A 21,729-nucleotide genomic window follows, 5' to 3' on the forward strand; every position below is an offset into this window, starting at 1 on the left:
GAACATGGTGGCAGAAGACAACCTAGTGGGGGTTGAATTGTTATGTGGAAAACTGGGAAATGTTATGCATGTACAAACTATTATATATTTTTTAAATATTTCCTTTTTGTTTTTATTGTTGTAGTTATTATTGTTGTTATTGATATCATTATTGTTGGATAGGACAGAGAGAAATGGAGAGAGGAGGGGAAGACAGAGAGGGGGAGAGAAAGATAGACACCTTCAGACCTGCTTCACTGCCTGTGAAGCGACTCCCCTGCAGGTGGGGAGCCGGGGGCTCAAACTAGGATCCTTATGCCGGTCCTTGTGCTTTGAGCCACGTGCGCTTAACCCGCTGCGCTAGCACCCAACTCTCCAAACTATTATATTTTATTATTGACTATAAACCATTAATCCTACATAAAGAAATTTAAAAGAAATAATAACTACATTTTCTATGGTACTTATCACTGACTTATCCCTAAATTCTTTACTAGGTATATAGCTTTCTTCATGTATTCAAATTAATTGGGTATTTAGCCAACTTTATCTTCTGCAAGAAGTCTCCCCTAGAGGACTTTGACCTGCTCTAGGTTGTCTTGGTTCATCAGTGTTGGCCAAGTGTTGCCATCCTGAGATCTCTTTTCTCATCATCCTAGGCGTTATGTTTCTCTCTCTTTTAAGATTTTATTTTATTGTTTCAAAACATAAGTCAGATAATGTCACTGATTTTTCCTAAAGCAAAGAGCTAGAAATAGTCTAGAGATTCCAAATTCAATGCCACTGAACAATCAAGATCTGGTTGGAGCTAGAAACTTTTAAGTTAACAAGGAATTTGATCTAGTTGATTACTTAATGTTTTTCTCACAATGCACTGAACACAGCTGACAGGAGAACTAAAAGTGGGCAGGTCACAGCAAACAGACAACTGATCTATAGGCTTGAAAAACTGAGAAGGAATGGAACAGACTTACCCAGAGACCTCAAACGTAAGACTCAAACACCTGCATTCCTTGAAGACCTAACAACCAGTCTCTCTGTGGAAGGTAGTAGAAGACCTAGAGCATGTGCCAATGAATAAATTTTTGTATTTAGTATTGAAGGAAGCCAGCTGATGAAGTTTCAAGTGAGCCAGAATAAAACATTTAAGAAGGTGATTAGCAGGGAGTCAGGTGGTAGTGCAGTGGGTTAAGCGCATGTGGCGCAAAGCGCAAGGACCGGTCAGGATCCTGGTTCAAACCCCTGGCTCCCCACCTGCAGGGGAGTCGCTTCCCAGGAGGTGAAGCAGGTCTGCAGGTGTCTGTTTTTCTCTCCCCCTCTCTGTTTTCCCCTCCTCTCTCCATTTCTCTGTCTCTACCCAATAACAAATAAATAAATAAAGTTAAAAAAATAAAACTAAAAAAAAAAAGGTGATTAGCAACTGCCTAGAGAAGATACTCATTAGAGATGGAACTACATGCAAACAGTGAGTAGAAGGGGGTTCAGGAATATCCAGCTAAGTTGGGGACTTGGAAGTGAGGAAAAAAGGGCCTGTGCAAGCCATCAACTTCCAAGAAAGAAGCATTATGTTTAGGCATTGGAAATGGGGGAGCTGGGAGAGATAGACACCCCTGAGGTGTACACTGACATGGGAACAGAGTTTATGAAATAAACCAAGAGGATTATGAAGAGTTCAGGGTCTTTGCTTGAAATATGATTACAAGGTCTCAAGACCAAACTTCTAAGTCTTAATAAAGGATTAACTGCATGACTCTTCGAGTATGAGGAGTTAGAAGATTACGGGATTTTGGTAAATATTGTAAAGCCTACTTTAGTGGGCTCAATATTTCTCATTAAATCTTCCTAAGAGGGGCTAGGCAGTGGTGTGTGCACCCAGTTAAGTGCATAGTCACTATGCACAAGGACGTGGGTTTGAGCCCCTGATCCTTACCTGCAAGGGGGACACTTCATGAGTGGTGAAGCAGCGCTGCAGGTGTCTCTCTCTCCCCATCTCTCCTGCCCTCTGCCCTCTCAATTTCTCTCTGTCTTTATCCAAACAGAAAGGAAAAAAAAAAAAAAGGAAAATGGCCACTGAGACTCAGTGATAAACCTAGTAGCAAAACAAAAAATCATAAGAGACTGAAAGTTTTTCATAAGTATTAATTTATTGATATGTTTCTTAGCTTATTATTTTAACACAGAGGGGTACTGAAGAGCTGAAGACAATGATAATAAACCCACGAGATCTGAAATTTGTAAGATCCATTCCCTCTGAAGGAGGGAGAAGATGAATACATCTTCAAAAAAAAAATCTGGAGACTCATTATAGCAAGAAGGAATGACAATTTAACAATTGAAGCATTTTATCCAGAAACATTTATCTATTCCATAGATAACAAACTGATTACCATATAATTGAGTTTGAAAATATACAAAATATTTGTTGTTCTTCTATAGTGAAATTAAAACCTAATTTTAAAAAGTGCACAGTAAAAACAGTGTAAGGAAACCTACAATATCCATGGTATGTAGTACTGTTTTCCATTTTACTGCCAACACCAAATTCTTCATATGCCTTAGTGGTTACAAATATGTTTTAAATGTTTCAAGGTCATGTACAACACTAACTAGTTGACTACTTCCCACAGCACTCCAGCTTCCTCAAGGCGGCCAGCACTGGATGTGGAGTCTTGGCTCTGTAGCTCCATGCAGCAATAGCAGCTCTGGAAAAAGGTCACCAACCAGCTATGTGTAAACTATCGATTCTTGTTCTTTTTAGAATTTCCCTGTGCAAAGAAAACATGAACAATGAGAACAGATTTTTATTTATTTCAACTAGAAAGACACACACACACACACAGTGGGGGGAAGAGAAGAGAAAAGACCAAAGTCCTGCTCAGTTCTGACTGATGGTGATGCTGGGGATTGAACCTGGGAGCTCAGAGTCTCAGGCATGAAAGTCTTTTGCAGAATCATTATGCTGTCTCCCTATCCCAAAATAATAAAATCTTTAGAAAAGTAATTCTCGGAGGTGGCACAGTAGATAAAGCACTGGACTCTCAAGCATGAGGTCCTGAGTTCAATCCCTGGCAGCACATGTACCAGAGTGATGTCTGGTTCTTTCTCATGAATAATTTTTTAAAAGGTTTTATTTATTTATGAGAAAGATAGGAGGAGGGAGAAAGAACCAGACATCACTCTGGCACATGTGTTGCCAGGGACCCAACTCGGGACCTCATGCTTGAGAGTCTAAAGCTTTACCACCGCACCACCTCCTGGACCACATGAATAGATTTTAAAAAATAAAAAATAAAAAAATAGAAAAGTAATTCATATCATTGACTGGAGTGTCACATGTCACTCTGAGAAACCTTGGTTTCTACAAGGGAGAACAGCTGTTAAGCATGCATCAATAATTTGTATGTAGTAATCACAAAGCAGTTTGTTACTTTTATTTCTCTGAGCCTAATCATTCTGCTAGCTGAGCACAGGGGATAAAGAAACAAGAAAATTACTGTGGATTTATTAAACCTTTATGATTCATCTTGTTCCAAAAATAAGAAAATTTGTAATTTCATAAGACTGAATGAAAAATTGTAATCCAGACATGTTTCTTTGTTGTCTCAGTATACACCTTGTAAATGTCTAAATAGGTGTAGAGTTGAATATATACTAAGGATCACCCCAGTGTCAATGACTATCAAGCAAAAGGAATTTCATACTCATTGAGAACAAGTTAGTGGGGAGATATCTTATTTCTAACTCCCCTCACATATGGAAATCTGAACTTTCTAGTTTTGTGTAAATTTTCTTTTTCTGGGAAAGTTCACTTTTAAGGAAAAAACCCTAGTGAAATTTCTAAACATAATAATCAGGTACACATATCTGTTTTGTATGTTTAGTGGGAAGTGCTCGCAGAATACAACTATAAAGATCAAGATAATAGCAAACAAATGGTTTCAGAATGTTTACTTGGTATCCACTGGGGACAATGTCAACTCAGTCTTAAGAGGATACTAAAGTAATCAAAATTAATAAAGGGTGGGGGAAGGAAGTGTAAGAATCACAGAATGAGGAAAAAAAAGGGGAGGCCTTAACAATATAAATTACAGGGGCCAGGCAGTGGTGAAGCAGGGCTGCAGGTATCTCTCTGTCTTTCTCCCTTTCTATCTCCCCTTCCCCTCTCAATTTCTGTTTCTATCCAATAATAAATAAAAACTAAATTAATATATATATATATGCATATTACAAAGTAAAGAAGGGTCTCTAACTCAATTTTATTAAAACTAGGTAGTTTAGGGACTAGATTTAAAAAGCTCTGAGAGGGTTGAAAATGTCCCTAGCTTCTATTTGTCTTATTTTTCTTTTTCTTACCAGAGCACTGGTCAGCTCTGGCTTATGGTGGTGTGGAGGACTGAACCTGGGACTTTGGAGCCTCAGGCATGAGAGTCTCTTTGCATAACCATTATGCTAACTACCCTTTGCCCAGTCCCTAGCTTCTAAAGTAGCTGCAATGCCATTAACTTTGGGACAGTGGTATTTACTATACTCAATATCAACCCTTCTCAATTCATTTAACCTTTTCCCAGAGTCATCACGGGGGCTCAGTACCTGCACTACGAATCCACTACTTCTGGTGGTCTTTTTTTTTTTTTTTGATAGGACAAAGAGACATTGAGAGAGGAGGGGGAGACAGAGAGGGAGAGAGAAAGATAAAAACCTGTAGACCTGCTTCACCGCTTGTGAAGCATCCTCACTGCTTGTGGGGAATGGGAAACTCAAGCCCGGATCCTTGCACAGGTCCTTGCACTTAGTACTGTGTGCTTGAGCACTCTTTGATAGCTCAGCTGGTAGAGTGGAGGACTGTAGTACTGTGTGCTTACTGGGTGTGCCATCACCTGGCCTCTCTATTCATTTTCTGCAGCTTTGAAGTCTGCAAAGTTTCCCTTGCTGTTACTTGTTTTCAAATGTTGTGTTTGTATTTAAATGTCTATAAAAACAGATGTACTCTTCCTACTCACACTAATGTATGTACTTTCTTCCATTACTAGGAATATAATCTGAAAACTACTGCCCTCTAGAAATATCAAGAGGGGAAGGAGGCTAAAAGGAGGGATTCTTCCTCAAAAAGACTAGTTGTGCCCCTCCTCTCCACCACCCCACCACTACCACACACACACACACACTCCAAACCCAAGTTTCCTGAAGCACAATTAACTGGAGAACCATAATCAGAACCACTCTGTCTGGTTACAATCAGCATAAGATGTCCTGAAAAAGCATTACAAACAGTCTCCACAGGCCAATCAGTATCAACTACACGAAGAAAAATCACATAACACAGATTCCAATGTCCTCACATGATTTATTGTCTAAGGAGGAAGCAAATGGGGAAAATTCTGCCCTGCACCATCACTAGCAGTTGCTGAAATAGTTAGTTTGTTCATGACTTTATCTTCCCCAGTGCTGGTACATTGCAGGAACTCAATAAATGTCTGCTAGGTTAGGAAGAGGCAGTGCATGCTGAAGACAGTAAATTATAGCCGCTGGTGGAAACAGAATTGTCTGAGTTACCAAACTAAGAGATGATGCATGGGATCAAGTTTCTGCTTTCCTGAAACCTACTTTTATGATTAAAGAGTACACATGAGGCCAAGCGGTGGGACATTGTGCATATAGTACTATGATCAGTGATCTAAGTTTGAACCCCAGCTACCCACCTGCAGGAGGGAAACCTCATGATTGGTGAAGCAGGTCTATGGGTGTATCTCTTTCTCTTTCCCTCTCTAACTCCCCCTTCTCTCTCAATTTCTGTCCTAGCAACTAAAATAGAAGGGGAAAAAAGGGGGTGGGGAGGAATAGCTGCAGTGTCATTTTTAACATAACCCTGGAGGGCAAAAAATAATAAAAGAGTATATATATTTTGCTATAACAACAGAAAAAAGGCATTTGTGTAGGTCTGCATTTCAAGGTAAAAACACTACTACCGAAGTCAGTAAAAATCACTGACTTCAATCAGGGCAAGGAAAGTTTTTTTTTTTTTTTTTTCCTCCAGGGTTATTGCTGGGGCTCAGTGCCTGCACCATCAATCTACTGCTCCTGGAGGCCATTTTTCCCCCTTTTGTTGCCCTTGTTGTTGTAGCCTTGTTGTGGTTATTACTGTTATTGTTGATGTCATTCATTGTTGGATAGGACAGAGAGAAAGGGAGAGAGGAGGGGAAAACAGAGGGGGAGAGAAAGATAGACACCTGTAGACCTGCTTCACCACCTGCAGGTGGGGAGCTGGGGGCTCAAACCGGGATCCTTATGCTGGTCCTTGTGCTTTGCGCCACGTGCTCTTAACCTGCTGTGCTACCACCTGACCCCCAAGGAAAGGTTTTAAGAGATATAAAATCAAAGGAATTTTAGAACAAAAAGGACAAATCCTTCCTAGAATATATAGAGATGTCTGAGACTTTGCTAAAGATTACTCTTCAACAGCACCACTGTAGACTCACATTAGCAAGGAACAACCCTTCTTACAACCCCCAAAGATTTCAACCAATTGATACAATAACAGAAATATCCCCCCCCCAAAAAAAAGGCAACAAAGAGGCAGTAATAGGGTCTTAAAGGTCAGACCTCTCAAACTGTTAACTCAAAGGAACTGAATTTTATATTTGGAGAGGACAAATAATAAGAAAAAAAAGACTTCAAAACACTTTGAGGGAGTTGGGCAGTAGAGCAGCAGGTTAAGCGCACAAGGCACGAAGCGCAAAGGCTGAAGTAAGGATCCAGGTTCATGTCCCCAGCTCCCCACCTGCAGGGGAGTGGCTTCACAAGCGGTGAAGCTGGTCTGCAGGTGTCTATCTTTCTCTCCCCTTCTGTCTTCCCCTCCTCTCTCCATTTCTCTCTGTCCTATCCAACAACAACAACATCAATAACAACAACAACAATAAAAACAACAAGGGCAACAAAAGGGAATAAATAAATATATATTAAAAAACACTTTGAATTTACTAACCTTTTGCTCTTAAAATACACAGCAATGAAATAGCTTATATCAAATGCACTAAACATGACGGATTATGCTGCAGAGATGACTTCCCATCCCCACTTCCTACCTTGCTGGACATCTTTAGTGTGTCGATCTCTTCTCTCTGTTTGGATAATGTTTCATTCATGCTACACAGATGGTCACTCATCATACTTAACTGATCCTCATAACTCCTCTTGGTAGTGGTCAGCTCATCCTAAATGGCAAAGCAAAAGAGAAACATAAATCCTTTAGATCATTTTTATTTAGAATTCTTTTCAGATATATTATTTGATTAATCAACATAAAGATTAAACCATAAGCCTCACAAGAAAGCACAACTAAAATGAAGGAAAAGCTTTTGTCTTCAAAATATATTTTTTTTTGCACAAAAACAAAGGTGTTTCCTTTGATGACAGGCATAACTTTTTCTTCAGATTCAGTATGTATATTCAGTATATCTAAACAACACAATTAGATTATGATTTATTAAAAACTTCTTTGCACAAGGTACATTGTACATTATAGTTAACCTTGCTTAATCATCTTGATGCAATTATAAAGTCATCACTCTTTATATTTTAAGTAAAGTATCCTTTAAAGATATTTTATTTTAAAGAGTCAGACACAGAGAAAGAAAAATAAATTAAGAGTACTACCCAACCCTAGCATAAGGTAGTGCTGGGTACTGAAACTAGCACCTCTAGGGCCTGAACCTGAGACCTCCAGGACCTCAGGCATAAAAGTCTATCATCCAAATCACTGCACTATATCCCTGACCCAGCACTTACTATTTTAATACCTATTCTGCAGATGTGAAAACTGAAATTAGATTACTTATATTCACATCTTAACCAATGGTCTCTGGCTCCAAACTCTGTGCTCCCTGACTCTTAAGTCTGCTTTCTTATTGCTTCTTTCAGCAACAGGCAGACAGACATTTTTAGCAGAAATGATAGCCAGTGAGTGGATCTTTCTAATGCCGTTTCCCTAGCCTTTGGTTAGGCAGGGAAATCACTGCACCTTAATGCTTATGGTCCCAAGGACAAGAAGTACCTTCTACTTTCTTCCCATCTTTCCTTCTGTTTAGGTTCCTTGAATTCTAATCCTGTCCTCCTAGCTAATCTGAAAAACTAATCTGAAACAAGGAGGAAGTGGGTGTGACTGTGCTCAAGTGCTTTTCCTTTGCTGGCATCTTGTTTCTATTTAATAGAGGATTTGGGAAACAACACTTTAAAACAAAGCAGTAAGGAGGAATCTTTTGTAGTCCTATCTTTCAGTTTAGGTCAGTTTTATGAAGTCATGAAGAGAAGGAATAGAGTAACTGTGGTCAGAATGAATCTACAGCCTGCCGTGACAGAACTAAGAAAGAGAGGAAGGAAGGGCTGAAAGAAAATGCTGACTTCAAAACTATTTGAAATTAAAATCAAATCAGAGATCTGGAAATCCTTTTTGTGAACTGCTATACATCACTAATTATAAAATTACTATTAAGACAATAAATAAATTAGAGAAATAAACAATACAACCACTTGCACCTAAGATGCTACTTTTAGAAAAAGTTAGACATGAAGAGGTTAGAAAAACCTAGAGTTCAGACTTTGCTGTCCAAGAGCTGTCAATGAAAACACCTATGAAAACTGCATAGGTAGAAGCTTGGAACTTACCTGAAGTCTACTGATGTTCTGACTGGCAACTTTCATTTCTTCTGTCAGTGCTTCTTTAGACTTTTCAGCCAAGGCTAGTCTTTTAGAGAGTGCTCTGCACTATAAGATCAGAAAACATTCCATTATCCCTAGGAGCATTTCCTAAAGCCAAATTTACTTCAGGGGGAGGTTACCAAAAGAGCATCTCAAATCCAAAAGTCCTACATCCCTCTCTTCCACAAATATGTGCAGGCTTTGTGCCACACATAAGGAAGATGTGGGTCTCACTCTCATTCTTTTAATAAGTAAACAGAATATGAACTAATCTAAACTCACCAACGTTTGTTTTCCTGCTTCTACCCTGATAGCCAGTGGTCATAGAAAACACAATTGTCAGGGGCCAGGCAGTAGCACAGCAGATTAAGCCCACATGGCACCAAGCGCAAGGACTGGCACAAGGATCCCAGTTCAAGCCCCCAGTTCCCCACCTGCTGGGCTAGGGTGGGAGTGCCTCTTCCTGGGCGCATACTCTCTGCATGGAGAGAACTCAACTGGAGCCAGCCTGGGTTGCTACTCACTCAGCAACGCGAGGGAGATGACTCAGGAACCAAACATGTATTGGCAAGGCAATGCAAATCTTTATTGATCAGAGAGGCTTTTAAAGGGAAGACCCAGAAATGGCAAGTTGGAAACAGAAATGGCTAGGAAAGGGGTGGATAAAGGCAAAAGGAGGCTGGGAAGGTAGAAACTTCCTTAGCGAGGGTTTTAACTGGTAGGATTAATATTACCCTGCAGGCAGGGAGGGTCTTGAGGGTAGAAAGAAGATAGATCAAAGGAATGGAATGGGTGGGGATCTTTCAGGCAAAACAATGATTATGTAGATAGGCCATAGTATCAGGAATGCAGGGTGCTTTGTGAGCCCTGACAAGCTCAACCACATCCTCACAATTTCCTGACACCCACCTGCTGCAAGGGGGTCACTTCAAAGGTGGTGAAGCAGGTCTGCAGGTGTCTATCTTTCTTTCTCCCTCTGTTTTCCCCTCCTCTCTTGATTTCTCTCTGTCCTATCCAACAACAATGACAGCAATAACAATAACAACGATAAACAACAAACAAAGGGAAAAAATAGCCTCCAGGAGTAGTGGATTTGTAGTGCATGCACTGAATCCCAGAAATAACCCTGGAGGCAAAAAAAAAAACCCACAACTGTTTATATGTATTCAGTATTCATTTATATTCACATTGATGAGAAGGTAACTGGTTATAAAAGAAGTTATCAATGGGGGTATTGATACTTTTTAGAAAATTATTTTTTAAAATATTTATTTATTAATGAGAAAGACAGGAGGAGAGAAAGAACCAGACATCACTCTGGTATATGTGCTGCTGGGGGTCAAACTCAGGACCACATGCTTGAGAGTCCAATACTTTATCCACTGCACCACCTCCTGGACCACTTAAAAATTATTTATTTATTATTGCATAGAGATAGAGAGAAATTAAAAGAGGAGGAGGAGATAGACAGAGAAACTGAGAAACACCTGTAGCCCTGCTTCGCCACTCATGAAGCTTTCTCCCTGCAGGCAGAGCCCAGAGTCTGAACCCGGGTCCTTGCACACTCTAATGTGAGCGTTTAACCAGGTGCACCAACGCCTGGCCCCTTAAGATAGTTTTCTTGTGTTCTAAGTGCCTTATTAGAAATAACATTACAGGAACAATAAATATTATAAATTTACTCTATAGATTATGGTTTGTGTTCATGGGGGAGAAGTGATTGCAGAATTGTAAATATCGTAGCTGTTTATGCTTATTTATTTATTATTGGATAGAGACAGAGAGAAATTGAGAGGGGAGACGAGACAGAGAGGCAGAGAGATACCTGCAGACCTGCTTCACCATTTGTGAAGCTTTCACCCTGCTGGGGGAAAGGTGGGGACCAAGGGCTTGAACCTGGGTCCTTGTGCACTATAATGTGTGTACTTAACCAGGTGCACCACTATCTGGCCTTATTTATTTATTTATTTATTTATTTATCTATCTAAAATCATAGACTATCTGAGGGAATCAGTCTAACAGAAATAAGGGAATTCTTATTTCACACTGTTGTTCTAGAAGGATGTCACTAAAAGAATCACTAAACTTTATGATAAAGTCATGAATCTGCCTGCCATGAAAGATCTGTTGAGACACATCTGAAAGCTGTGTCAACATCAGACTCTTAGACTAACCATCCCAGGAAAGCTGTACAGGGTGGTGACCATTTCCTGTTTATAGAGGAGGAAAAATTAGGGCAACTTAAAACAATTTTGCAGCACAACTGTACTGGAGACATCTAAGATAAGCAAATCTCTTAGAAATAAAACAGCCTCAAAAATTTCCCAGTTACTCATTTCATTCTTTTTTTTTTTGCCTCCAGGGTTATTGCTGGGGCTCAATGCCAGCACCATGAATCCTCTGCTCCTGGAGGCCATTTTTTCCCTCTTTTGTTGCCCTTGTTGTTGTTATTATTATCACTGTTGATGTCATTCATTGTTGGATAGGACAGAGAGAAAGGGAGAGAGGAGGGGAAGACAGAGAGGGGGAGAGAAAGATAAGACAACTGCAGACCTGCTTCACTGCCTGTGACACGACTCCCCTGCAGGTGGGGAGTTGGGGGCTCGAACTGGGATCCTTATGCTGGTCCTTGCGCTTTGCACCACATGCCCTTAACCTGCTGCGCTGTTGCCCAACCCATTTCTTTTTTTTTTTTTAACCAGAGCACTGCTCAGCCCTGGATTTTACAGTGGCACAGGGGGTTGAACTTTAGAGCCACAGGCATGAGAATCTCTTTGCATAACCATTATGATATCTACCACCGCCCCTCATTTCATTCCTTATAAATAATTTCACTAAGGTTTGGTCAATCCAATCAATTGCCCTCTAGTAATCAAATGTCTATCATGTGCTCAAAACTGAATCTGAAAAAGAGGGAGTTTGACAAGGCATAGGCCCTCGTGAAGATGACAATCAAGTCTGGGACACTAACCCCAAAGGCAGTGAAAAGAGCCAAACAAGGACATAGTAATGCACACCACTTGTGGCTCAGACAGTACGTACACAGCTGTCTCCATGCCAATCACCCAGCTTGCTGTCCTGCCCAATTTATACAGCCCCACAAGCTGTAACTGTTGATCAACTTATGAGACAGATATGCAGGGGTTGCTATGAGTACTACTGAGCTAGGCAACCTGTCTACTGCAGCAGGAGCCCTCTCCGTTACTAGCAAGTGGCCTATCAACTTCTCAAGCTCCATAGTCTAGGAGAAAACCACAAAGCCAGTTCTCAGTAAAGGGTGGAGTCTTGTCTTTTCAATGCATATAACAACTTCAGCATTATAATTCTGTACCTGCCACCTACAACAGAACTTTGAATTTTTTTTAAAAAGATCTATTATTAGAGAGAGAGCAAAAGAAAACAAAGAAGTGCTCAGCTGTGGCATATGGTGGTTCCAGGGATTGAACATGTAGCGTCAGACATTCAAGTTTTGTGTTCTAGCAAGTTGAACTATTACTCCAGCCCAACTGGGTCTTTTAACTTTTTTTTCTTTCTTATATTTGATATGATAGAAACTGAAACCCATTTTTCCCTTTTTATTCTTTTCTTCTACTTTACTGGGTAGGATGGAGAGAACGGAGAGAGGAGGGGAGATATAAAGAGAGAGAGAGACACCTGCAGGCCTACTTCAATACTCATAAAGTGTCATCCCCCCCAACAGGTGGGAAGTGGGGACCTGATGTTTGTTTTCTAGTTCTTTTAAGAAAATGTATCATTTGGTAAGGAAAAGAGAAAATGTAACAAAAAGGAAAGAAAAAAAATATATATGTTTTTCTTTTCCATATGGTCACACAGACACTGAGTTCTCTCTTTTAGTTATTAGAAAGAAACCAGAATACTGAGTTAGGAGAAAAAAAAAAAAACCAATTAATAAACTCTTCACTCACCTCAGCATAAAAATGTACTGACTTACTGTCAGCCAGCTGTAGTTGAGAAGTCAGTTCCACTATCCTTGCCATGTAGTGATTTTTAATTAAGTCTTCACGAGATTCCACATCTAGAACCTAAATAGAACACACACAACTAACTAAATGCCAGTGTGATAAAGCAATTAAAAAACAAAAAGGACAGTAAGTGTATATTTACAATTTCATTCAGCCTCCTGCCTATCTTGGGCCATGTCCCTCTACTTGTCTTTTACTAGCCCACAAACCTGACTTTCATATTCTGATTCCTATGTACCCCTCTAATTGAAAGAGAGGGGGGAAGAGCATTTATCAAGATCCCTAAAATAAGAACATATCTTTTCCCTCCAAATGATTTAAATACAACTACAATGCTTTTATTTATCCCCATCCCCCAGCTCTGGTAATTTTTTTTAAAAAAAATAACCACCAGTTCTCACAAGTCTTAGAAATAGTTTGCGTGCGTGTGTGTGTGTGTGTGTGTGTGTGTGTGTGTGTGTATGTTTTATTTTTTTTCCTTTATTGGGGGATTAATGTTTCATAGTCGCCAGTAAATTCAATATTTTGTACATGCACAACATTTCTCAGTTTTCCACATAACAATACAACCCCCACTAGGTTCTCTGTCATCCTTTTCCAGGACCTGTATTCTCCCCTCGACACACACCCAATCCAGAGTCTTTTACTTTGGTGCAATACACCAACTCCAGTCCAGGTTCTGCTTACTGTTTTCTCTTCTGATCTTGTTTTTCAACTTTTTTTTTTTTAACATACTAACAATTAGCCTATCTCTATTAGAAACAGTTTATGTGCCTTGTAGCAGACTAGTTTCTTCTGTTAACATTAACAATGACAAACTATTGAGTCTGGTTTAAAAACAGAAGTTCAAGATTACCTAAATCATAAATCAAAAAAAGAAATAAAAGAATTTGCTAGCTTACTTGAACTGTATTTACCAGTTCACCACAGATGTGTGGTAAGATGAATAGCTTCAGTATTCTTATAGCAACTGTAATACTTCAAAACTCAAGTGTGTGAATGTACCTAATGAGCTCTGTCTGGCCTGGGCTTACTCACTTGAGGCAGAAAAGAACTAGCAAGCAAACTTTTTGTCAAGGCCCTAAAAAGCCTTGTGTCCTCGGGCTGTCTCACTAGGAGAGCAGGCAGCTCTTGGCCTCACTCAGCATGCCAGTGGCTGGCTGTGATCACAACACACCTTGTCAAACTGCCAAGGCAAGTCATTCAATAAGGCAATTACAAAAGCAGGCTGTAATTTGTTGGTGACAGTTAAAACAGGACTATAGGGACAAGTAGCACGGGCCTACTGATAGAGGGGAAAACACTGGCTGCATGTTTGCTAAAATTGTCAGAAAACATAATCAGACAAAGCTGACTTTTATAGCACTTTTCAACAAACATTGGGCTAAATATTTATCAACAAACATCATGATGCCAGGCACATTATTACCTCATTCTCGGATGTCTTAGTTAAAATCCCAATCTAAAACAGAACACAGGGAAAGGGAGACGTTTAGAACAAGACTGTTTACAATTCAAGCACAATAGTCTGAACACATGTACTATACTCCTTTCTCAGTTCACACTATTTTTAAGGGTATTGAGTTTGAAATACTAGATCTTAGTTTGTTTTTTACTACAAGGAAGCTGTATGTGCAGAGAGGCAACCACAAGTCCTATTTCTGTCCTGAGACAGGAACAAAAATTGGCCATTGGGGCCAGGTGGTGGCACACCTGGTTGAGCGCACATATTACAGTGCACAAGGACCAGGGTTTGAGCTCCAGGTCCCCACCTGCAGGGAGAAAGTTTTGCGAGTGGTGAAGCAGTGCTGCAGGCATCTCTCTCTCTCTCCCTATCTCCCCTCCTGCTCTCAACTTCTGGCTATCTAAAAATACAAAAAAGAAAGAAAGAAAGGAAGGAAGGAAGGAAGGAAGGAAGGAAGGAAGGAAGGAAGGGAGGGAGGGAGGGAGGGAGTGAGTGAGGGAGGGAGGGAGGAAGGGAGGGAGGAAGGAAGGAAGGAAGAAAGAAAGAGGCCATCACTATGTCCTCTTATCAAAATATTCCACTGAAATAAATCATCTGGGAAAATGAAAGTTTTTTTTTTTTTTTTTTTGCTGTTGTTTGTCTGGTGTTTTCAGAACCAGTGGTTTGCACATGTGATCCCACCACTACTCCAGACCACTTTTCCATTCAGACAGAGAGGGAGAGACACCACAGCACTAGTGCTTCCTCTAGTGCCACTGTACCTCGTATGTGGTTCTGGGGCTCAAGCAGAGGCCACAAGCCATACCCTGAGAGCTACGTCTTCTGGAGTCACTTTTTGAAAGAGGCACACAGGCGATGGGCAGTAGCACGCCCAGTAGAGTGCACACGTTAACATGCATGAGAACCAGGGTGCAAGCCCCTGGTCCCCACCTGCAGGGAAGCTTCACAAGCAGTGACATAGTGTTGCAGGTATCTCTCTTCCTCTTGCCCTCTCCATCTCCTCCTTCCCTTTCAATTTCTCTCTGTCTCTATTGGGAGGGTGGAGGGGAGGTCATACTGCTACCATCCTACTATATCTAGAGAACCTGAATTACTGCTGCTATAAACTGAACTGTAATTTAGATAGTGAATATAGAATACATGGCCTGATACCTATTAATTAGCACTGAAAAAGAAGACACTTACCAGACTACTGCTTTGGACAGATTCTGACTCAGTCTTCCCTGAGGTCTCCTCTTGGTTGGAAGCATTCACCACAGTGGTACTTTCCTGGGTCATCCCAACCACCTGCCCACTACTTGTATACTTTAGCTTATCTGCAATTCTCTGATTTTCTTTCTCTAGCTTAATTTTGGCTAACTGTGCTTCTAACATCCAATGCTCTTTTTCTTGTTCCAGCTTGGAAATCTTCTCCAAATTCTGCTGAACCTTGAAAAACAAGAGAAATTTCTGTACTTTAGAGGATAATGCAGACAAAATTTAGTGAGGGATTGGGGGAGGGAACCTTAAAACAATAGAATAAAACTCTGGAATAGGGGAAAAAGTAAAAACAATGTTATGGTGAACTCCAAATGCTTTACTGAGCACACAGCTAAGAAATTACCTGTGCATGTACCAGGCATTATTCATGGTACTTTTTCCCACTACTTAAGTCTCTAAACATACATATAATTCTCATTTCTCAGAGAAGAGCATGAGTTTCTAGCAGTTCAGTCACCTGCTAAGCTAGCAAACTGCAGAGTCTGGATTTGACACCCCATCTGGCAGCTCACCAATCTGATTCTTTTTTACTATGTCTTTACTATACTTTTTTACACTGCCCCCCATTGGCTCAGTGAATACTTTTTTACACTGCCCCCCATTGGCTCAGTGAATCCTTGCAAGACCTTGAAAGGTAGAGAGCAGATTGACTTTAGAGACTGCAGGAAGTAAGTAAGACCCAGAGTTCTTGCTAGACTAGCCTGTAGCCAGTGGAAGAGCAGGGAAAGCAGAGCTGAAATCAGACAGTTCTCTCACTAAGTAGTTTTTGAGGGTAAGAACTGCTTAGATACTTTTAGCCTTGATACCTCACCCAAAATATGAAAACTCAAAGTAAACTTTTTTTTCCCAAAGTCAATTTTTAAGCTATTGTATTTTGGAATTTTCTCTCAAGAATTAGTCTGGCAATAAAAAGTAGAGCTCCAACTAAGAGCACATTAATGTCTAAAAGATATGTGATATGTGTCCAATGAAAATGAAGTCAGCATAAATGAAATACTGTCTCAAATTTATCTGTGCTTCTTATATAATATTTCTAATTTTTTAAATTATCTTATTTATTGGATAGAGGCAGCCAGAATCAAGATGGAAGGGGCTGATAGGGAGACAGAGACACACCTGCCAACACTGCTTCACCACTTACAAAGCTATCCCCTGCAGGTGGGAACCGGAGGCTCAAACCTGGGCCCTTATGCATTGTAAAGTGTGCACTCAACCAGGTGTGCCACAAACTAGCCCCTCTTTTACAATATTTCCAAAACTAAAAGCAAGCCAGATGTTGACTAAATCTCTGGCACAAGTTAAACTGGTGTCAGTTCATACCAATTTCAAAACAAAACATAAAACAATACCTCCTACCTCTACCTGGCCCTTAAGTCCAACTGAACAACTTAATTTTGGAAATATCTGACTCCTGGGCTGAGGAGACAGCATAATGGCTATGCAAAAATATTTTCATGCCTGAGGCACCAAAGGTCCCTGATTCAACCCCTAGCACCACTATAAGCCAGAACTGAGCAGTGTTCTGGTTAAAAAATAAATATAAATAATAATAATAAATCTGATTCCCGCTCATTTAAGAAAAATAACTCAGAGTCTCTAGTCCACCTCATTTTACCATACTATTTTAACATCTAAATTGATTACCTAGAGGTAGTATTAATCATCATAGCCAAAGTGTGCTAATAATTTTTCAGTGGCAATTATAATACCAATTGCATAAAGATGTTTTCAGTGAATGATGCTTATGGGACTTGCATATTATTAAACAATTAATTTTACTTAGACAGCCTTTCAAATCACTGTAAGTATACTAAAATTCTTCTCTGGGGGTTTTAATATTTAAGCATCTACCAGGATTTTTCACTTAGGTGCCATACCTGTTGTGCAAGGCCTTCTCGGCTTTCAGTAGAGCTGAGAAGGACCCGGCGGTTGGCCAATGCTTCTTCATAGGGCACAGACTCCAAGAGGGGCTGTGGGAAAAACATCATAAGAATTAAAGGAAAATATTATATCTCCTTGATTCTATAGATACATGCAAGAGTTCTGCCAAGATAGCTCATTTGGACAGTCTGCATGCTTTCTCATGAATGAAGCTCTGGATCTGTGGTTCTTTCATTCTTTCTACCTTTCTTTTTTTTGCCTCCAATGTTATCGCTGGGACTCGATGCCAGCACTATGAGTCTACTGCTCCTGGAGGCCATTTCTTCCCATTTTACTCGGTAAAATGAAAAGAAACTGAGACAGGAGGCAAAGATAAAGAGAAAGAGAAAGAGAGAAAGAGAGACACCTGCTGACCTGCTTCACCACTTGTGAAGCATCTGCCCTGAAGGTAGGGAGCAGGGAGGGGCTCAAACCTGGGTCCTTGCACTTAGTACTATGTGTGCTTAACCCATTATGCCACCGCCCAGCCCCTTCTCTCTCCCTTTCTATCTCTGCCTCTGCCTTTCTACCTGAAAAAAGGCAGCCTGGAGCAGTAACGTCCCAATGATGATCAAATAATAATAATAATAATAACAACAACATCAAAACAATCTCACTAAATGATAAATGAGGTAATAAATTCATATTTATACCTATCTATAATGTTTCTTTAATACATGTAAAGTGGAACATTATTAGATTTAAATTAGGTACTGTATACCTAAGATGTGCTCCCATCTTCATAAATTAGAGGCAATTATATACTCCAAAGTAAAAACACTTAAAAACTCTATAATTAGACTTAGACCTAGTAAGCTTGGTAATCTAGTAGGATGACCTAAAGAAGGCACAATAAATTCTCTAATCAAATATTTACTCTTTTTTAATTATCTTTATTTATTTATTGGATAGATATAGCCAGAAATTGAGAGGAGGGGGAATATAGGGAGAGAAAAAGAGACACTTGCAGCCCTGCTTCACCACTTGTGAAGTTTTCCCCCCACAGGTGGGGACCAGAGGCTTGAACCCAGGTCCTTGAGCATTTTAACATATGCTCAGCCAAGTGTACCACCACCCAACACCACTAATCAAATATTTACTACTTAGATGATATATATATCATCCTCTCCCATCTCCTACTGCACTGTAGCTAGTCAACTTTACAAAAGAAAGTAAGATTTACTCATCCATCTTTTAATCTCTTCTGACAGGGCATAAATGTTATTGTCACCCATTGTCAATCTTTAGAAGTGCTGTATAGGGGGTCGGGCGGTAGCGCAGTGGGTTAAGTACACATGGCTTGACGTGCAAGGACCGGCATAAAGATCCCAGTTCGAGCCCCTGGCTCCCCACCTGCAGGGGAGTCACTTCACAAGCGGTGAAGCAGGTGTGTCACCCTCTCTTTGTCTTCCCCTCCTCTCTCCATTTCTCTCTGTCCTATCCAACAATGACAACATCAACAACAACAATAATAACTACAACAACAATAAAACAACAAGGGCAACAAATGGGAAAATAAAAAGCATTAAAAAAAAAAAAGAAGTGCTGTATAAAATTGGCCAAAAGAGGGAGTGGGGTGGCAGCACAGTGGGTTAAGCGCAGGTGGAGAAAATTGGCGAAAAGAAAAAAAATTATATATATATATATATATAAATATATATATATATATACACACATATATGCATATATCAAGTAAAGGAGAATTGTTGCCCCTACATAACCTTTATTGAAATCATCAAACAAATAATTGGAAAAAAAAAAAAACTTGAGGTTAACTTAAGACCACACCTAAAATCTGGGTCTATCTCCTCCCTAACTCAAGCCAGATGCCATAAGCTTAATAACAGCTTGGATACAACAAGTAACATTCAACAATTTAACAACTGAGAGAAAGTCTAAGCTTGTCAGACAAAGAAGGGACTATAAAAACTGGAAAGGGACAAGAGATGGACTCCCTAATAATGGCCATTTTCTTCAATATCAGAACATCCCATCACCTAGGGTCCTAATCAGGGAATCCTTGAATTCCCCCATAGATACTATGGGCCTAGACCTCTAACAGATCCATCTCTCCACCATCAAAGGTCACTTTCATCAGGAACGTCATCATAAACCATTTTGCCTTTTGTGGTCCTCTCTGGGACCTTGCCTTCACTGTAGAACAGCAATGGTAGAGATTACCCTACTCTCTAAAGGGAGTCTGGGTTATCCTACTCTGGGAAGAGTGGGCCTGAAATGCGTGTAGCCTAGAATGTTCCTAGCTGTGACTGTGAGCTCAGACTGACAGGGACTCAGAGGTCACACAGGCTGCTCCTGTGCTAAACCTCATCTTTCCATATCCCTACCCCACTAAGAAAAGATTAGAAACAGGCTGGGTATATGGACTGACCAGCTAACATTCATGTTCATTGGGGAAATAATTACAGAAGCTAGAACTCCTTCCTTTTGCACCCAAAAAAGAATTTTGGTTCATACCCCCAGAAAGGGAGAAATGTTAGGGGGAAGATGACAAGAGGGCTCTGATATCCAATTCCATCAGGATCCTGAGAGAGAAGAGGAAAAAAAAAGAAAGATATTTGCAAGTAGTAATAGGTAATTGGTATAACTCAGAAAAACAGAGAAGGCAGGACAATAGAAAAAATGGGGGCCCAGGTTTAATCCCCTGCACCACCATTAGCCAGAGCTGAGCAGTGCTCTGATAAACAAAATTTAAAAAAAGGAAGGAAGGAAGGAAGGAAGGGAGGGAGGGAAGAAGGGAAGGAGAGAGAAAGAAAGAAATTGTGTATAATGAAAATTGTTTATAGGTCCAAAAAAAGGTGGACTTTAGTTATCACCAACTGATAACTAAAGTCACATCTAGAGAGAACTGGACTTAGATGTGGTATTTTACCTGCTATGTTTTAAAGTAATATAAAGAATGTATTTGTACATTATGTGTAACTGAATGTTAAAACGAAAGAAAAAAAAGGAGGATGGTAGATAGCATAATGGTTATGCAAACAGACTCTCATGCCTGAGGCTTCAAAGTTCCAAGTTCAATCCCTGCACCACCATAAGCCAGAGCTGAACAGTGCTCTGGTAAAAATAATAATAATAATAATAAATTAAATTTTAAAAAGATAAAAAATGAAAATAAATGCACATGTATCAGGATTCAGCACATTTGCCAGACTAGTGCACTGTTGTGTGTTTGATTAATTCAATAGATGAATTTTTTTTTGTTTGCCTCCAGGGTTATTGCTGGGGTTCTGTGCCTGCACAATGAATCCACTGTTCCTGAAGGCCATTTTCTTCCATTTTTTTGTTGTTGTCTTTGCTGCTGTTGTTGCTGTTGCTGCTTCTGTTGTTGGATAGGACAGAGAGAAATTGAGAGAGGAGAGGAAAATAGAGAGGGGGAGAGAAAGACACCTGCAGATTTGCTTCACTGCTTGTGAAGTGACACCCGGTCCTTATGCTTCGTACTATGTGAGCTTAACCTGGTGCACTACTGCCCAGCCCCCAGATAAATCTTTTTTGAAAAATGAAAAAATGTTGCATATGCAAGAATACCCACTGTGTATATAGAGTGAAAAAATATAAAAACAACTTAAATATTTACAGCAATGGATTGCTTAATTAAGCATTTACAGAATGAAATAGCATAAAAAGGACATATATTTGATATATGAAAGATAGCCACAAAAAAAAAAAGATTCTAAGGCAGCATGTTTCCAGATACACCTGTCTTTCTGCAGCCAGTGCATATTTGTGCTGTATGTGCAAATGAGCATGCAATGATGTTTTATCTTATCTGTGATGCAAGATACAAAGAGAAAGACACAGAGAAACCAGAGCAATGCTCAGTTCTGGCTTGTGGTGATAAGAGATTGAACCTGGGGCTTCAGAGCCTCAGGCATAAAAGTCTTTTGCATATTCAGTATGCTGTCTCCCCAGCCAGCATTAACTTTTTAAAAAAAAATTATTTACTTTTATTATTGGACAGAGATAGAGAGAATTGAGAGGGGAGCAGGAGATAGAGAGGGGAACAGAGAGACACCTGCAGCCCTGCTTCACCACTCCTGAAGCTTTCCTCCTGCAGGTGGGGACCAGGGTCTTGAACTTGGGTCCTTGTGCACTGTAATGTCTGCACTTAACCAGGTGTGCCACCGCCTGGCCCCCCAGCATTAACTTTTTTGAATATGTATACTTAGATACTTTTGAGTGACAAAATTTGTATTGACCGATATTTTTTTTCATATATTGCTATGTTTTCTGATTTATATTTGCTGTGACCATGCATTCTTATTATATTCAGGATAATATAAATGGGTTTCAATTTGTTTTCTGATTCTATATATTTAAGACAATCGAAAGTCTAGAATTTACTGGCTTCCTGTCTATCCCACCTAAGACATTCTACTAGGCACTGAAAATAGGAGTCCAACTTGG

At 40.0% G+C, this 21,729-nt stretch overlaps 1 protein-coding gene across 1 annotated transcript in view; it reads right to left on the reverse strand.

The window, feature by feature from the left end:
* Positions 1–2,104: 2,104 nt before the first annotated feature.
* Positions 2,105–21,729, reverse strand: part of PPP1R21 (protein phosphatase 1 regulatory subunit 21) — a 58,610-nt gene continuing 38,985 nt past the window's right edge. Inside the window, exons 10-16 of the mRNA XM_060188441.1 lie at positions 17,259–17,380; positions 15,307–15,549; positions 14,086–14,118; positions 12,600–12,716; positions 8,641–8,739; positions 7,062–7,190; positions 2,105–2,744 (exon numbers count right to left, since the gene is read on the reverse strand). Coding sequence (XP_060044424.1) covers positions 2,715–2,744; positions 7,062–7,190; positions 8,641–8,739; positions 12,600–12,716; positions 14,086–14,118; positions 15,307–15,549; positions 17,259–17,380 — 773 coding nt within the window. The 3' untranslated portion in view covers positions 2,105–2,714. The remainder of the gene's footprint in view (positions 2,745–7,061; positions 7,191–8,640; positions 8,740–12,599; positions 12,717–14,085; positions 14,119–15,306; positions 15,550–17,258; positions 17,381–21,729) is intronic.

The sequence above is a fragment of the Erinaceus europaeus genome, chromosome 3, assembly GCF_950295315.1.
Source record: "Erinaceus europaeus chromosome 3, mEriEur2.1, whole genome shotgun sequence".
Lineage (NCBI taxonomy): Eukaryota > Metazoa > Chordata > Mammalia > Eulipotyphla > Erinaceidae > Erinaceus > Erinaceus europaeus.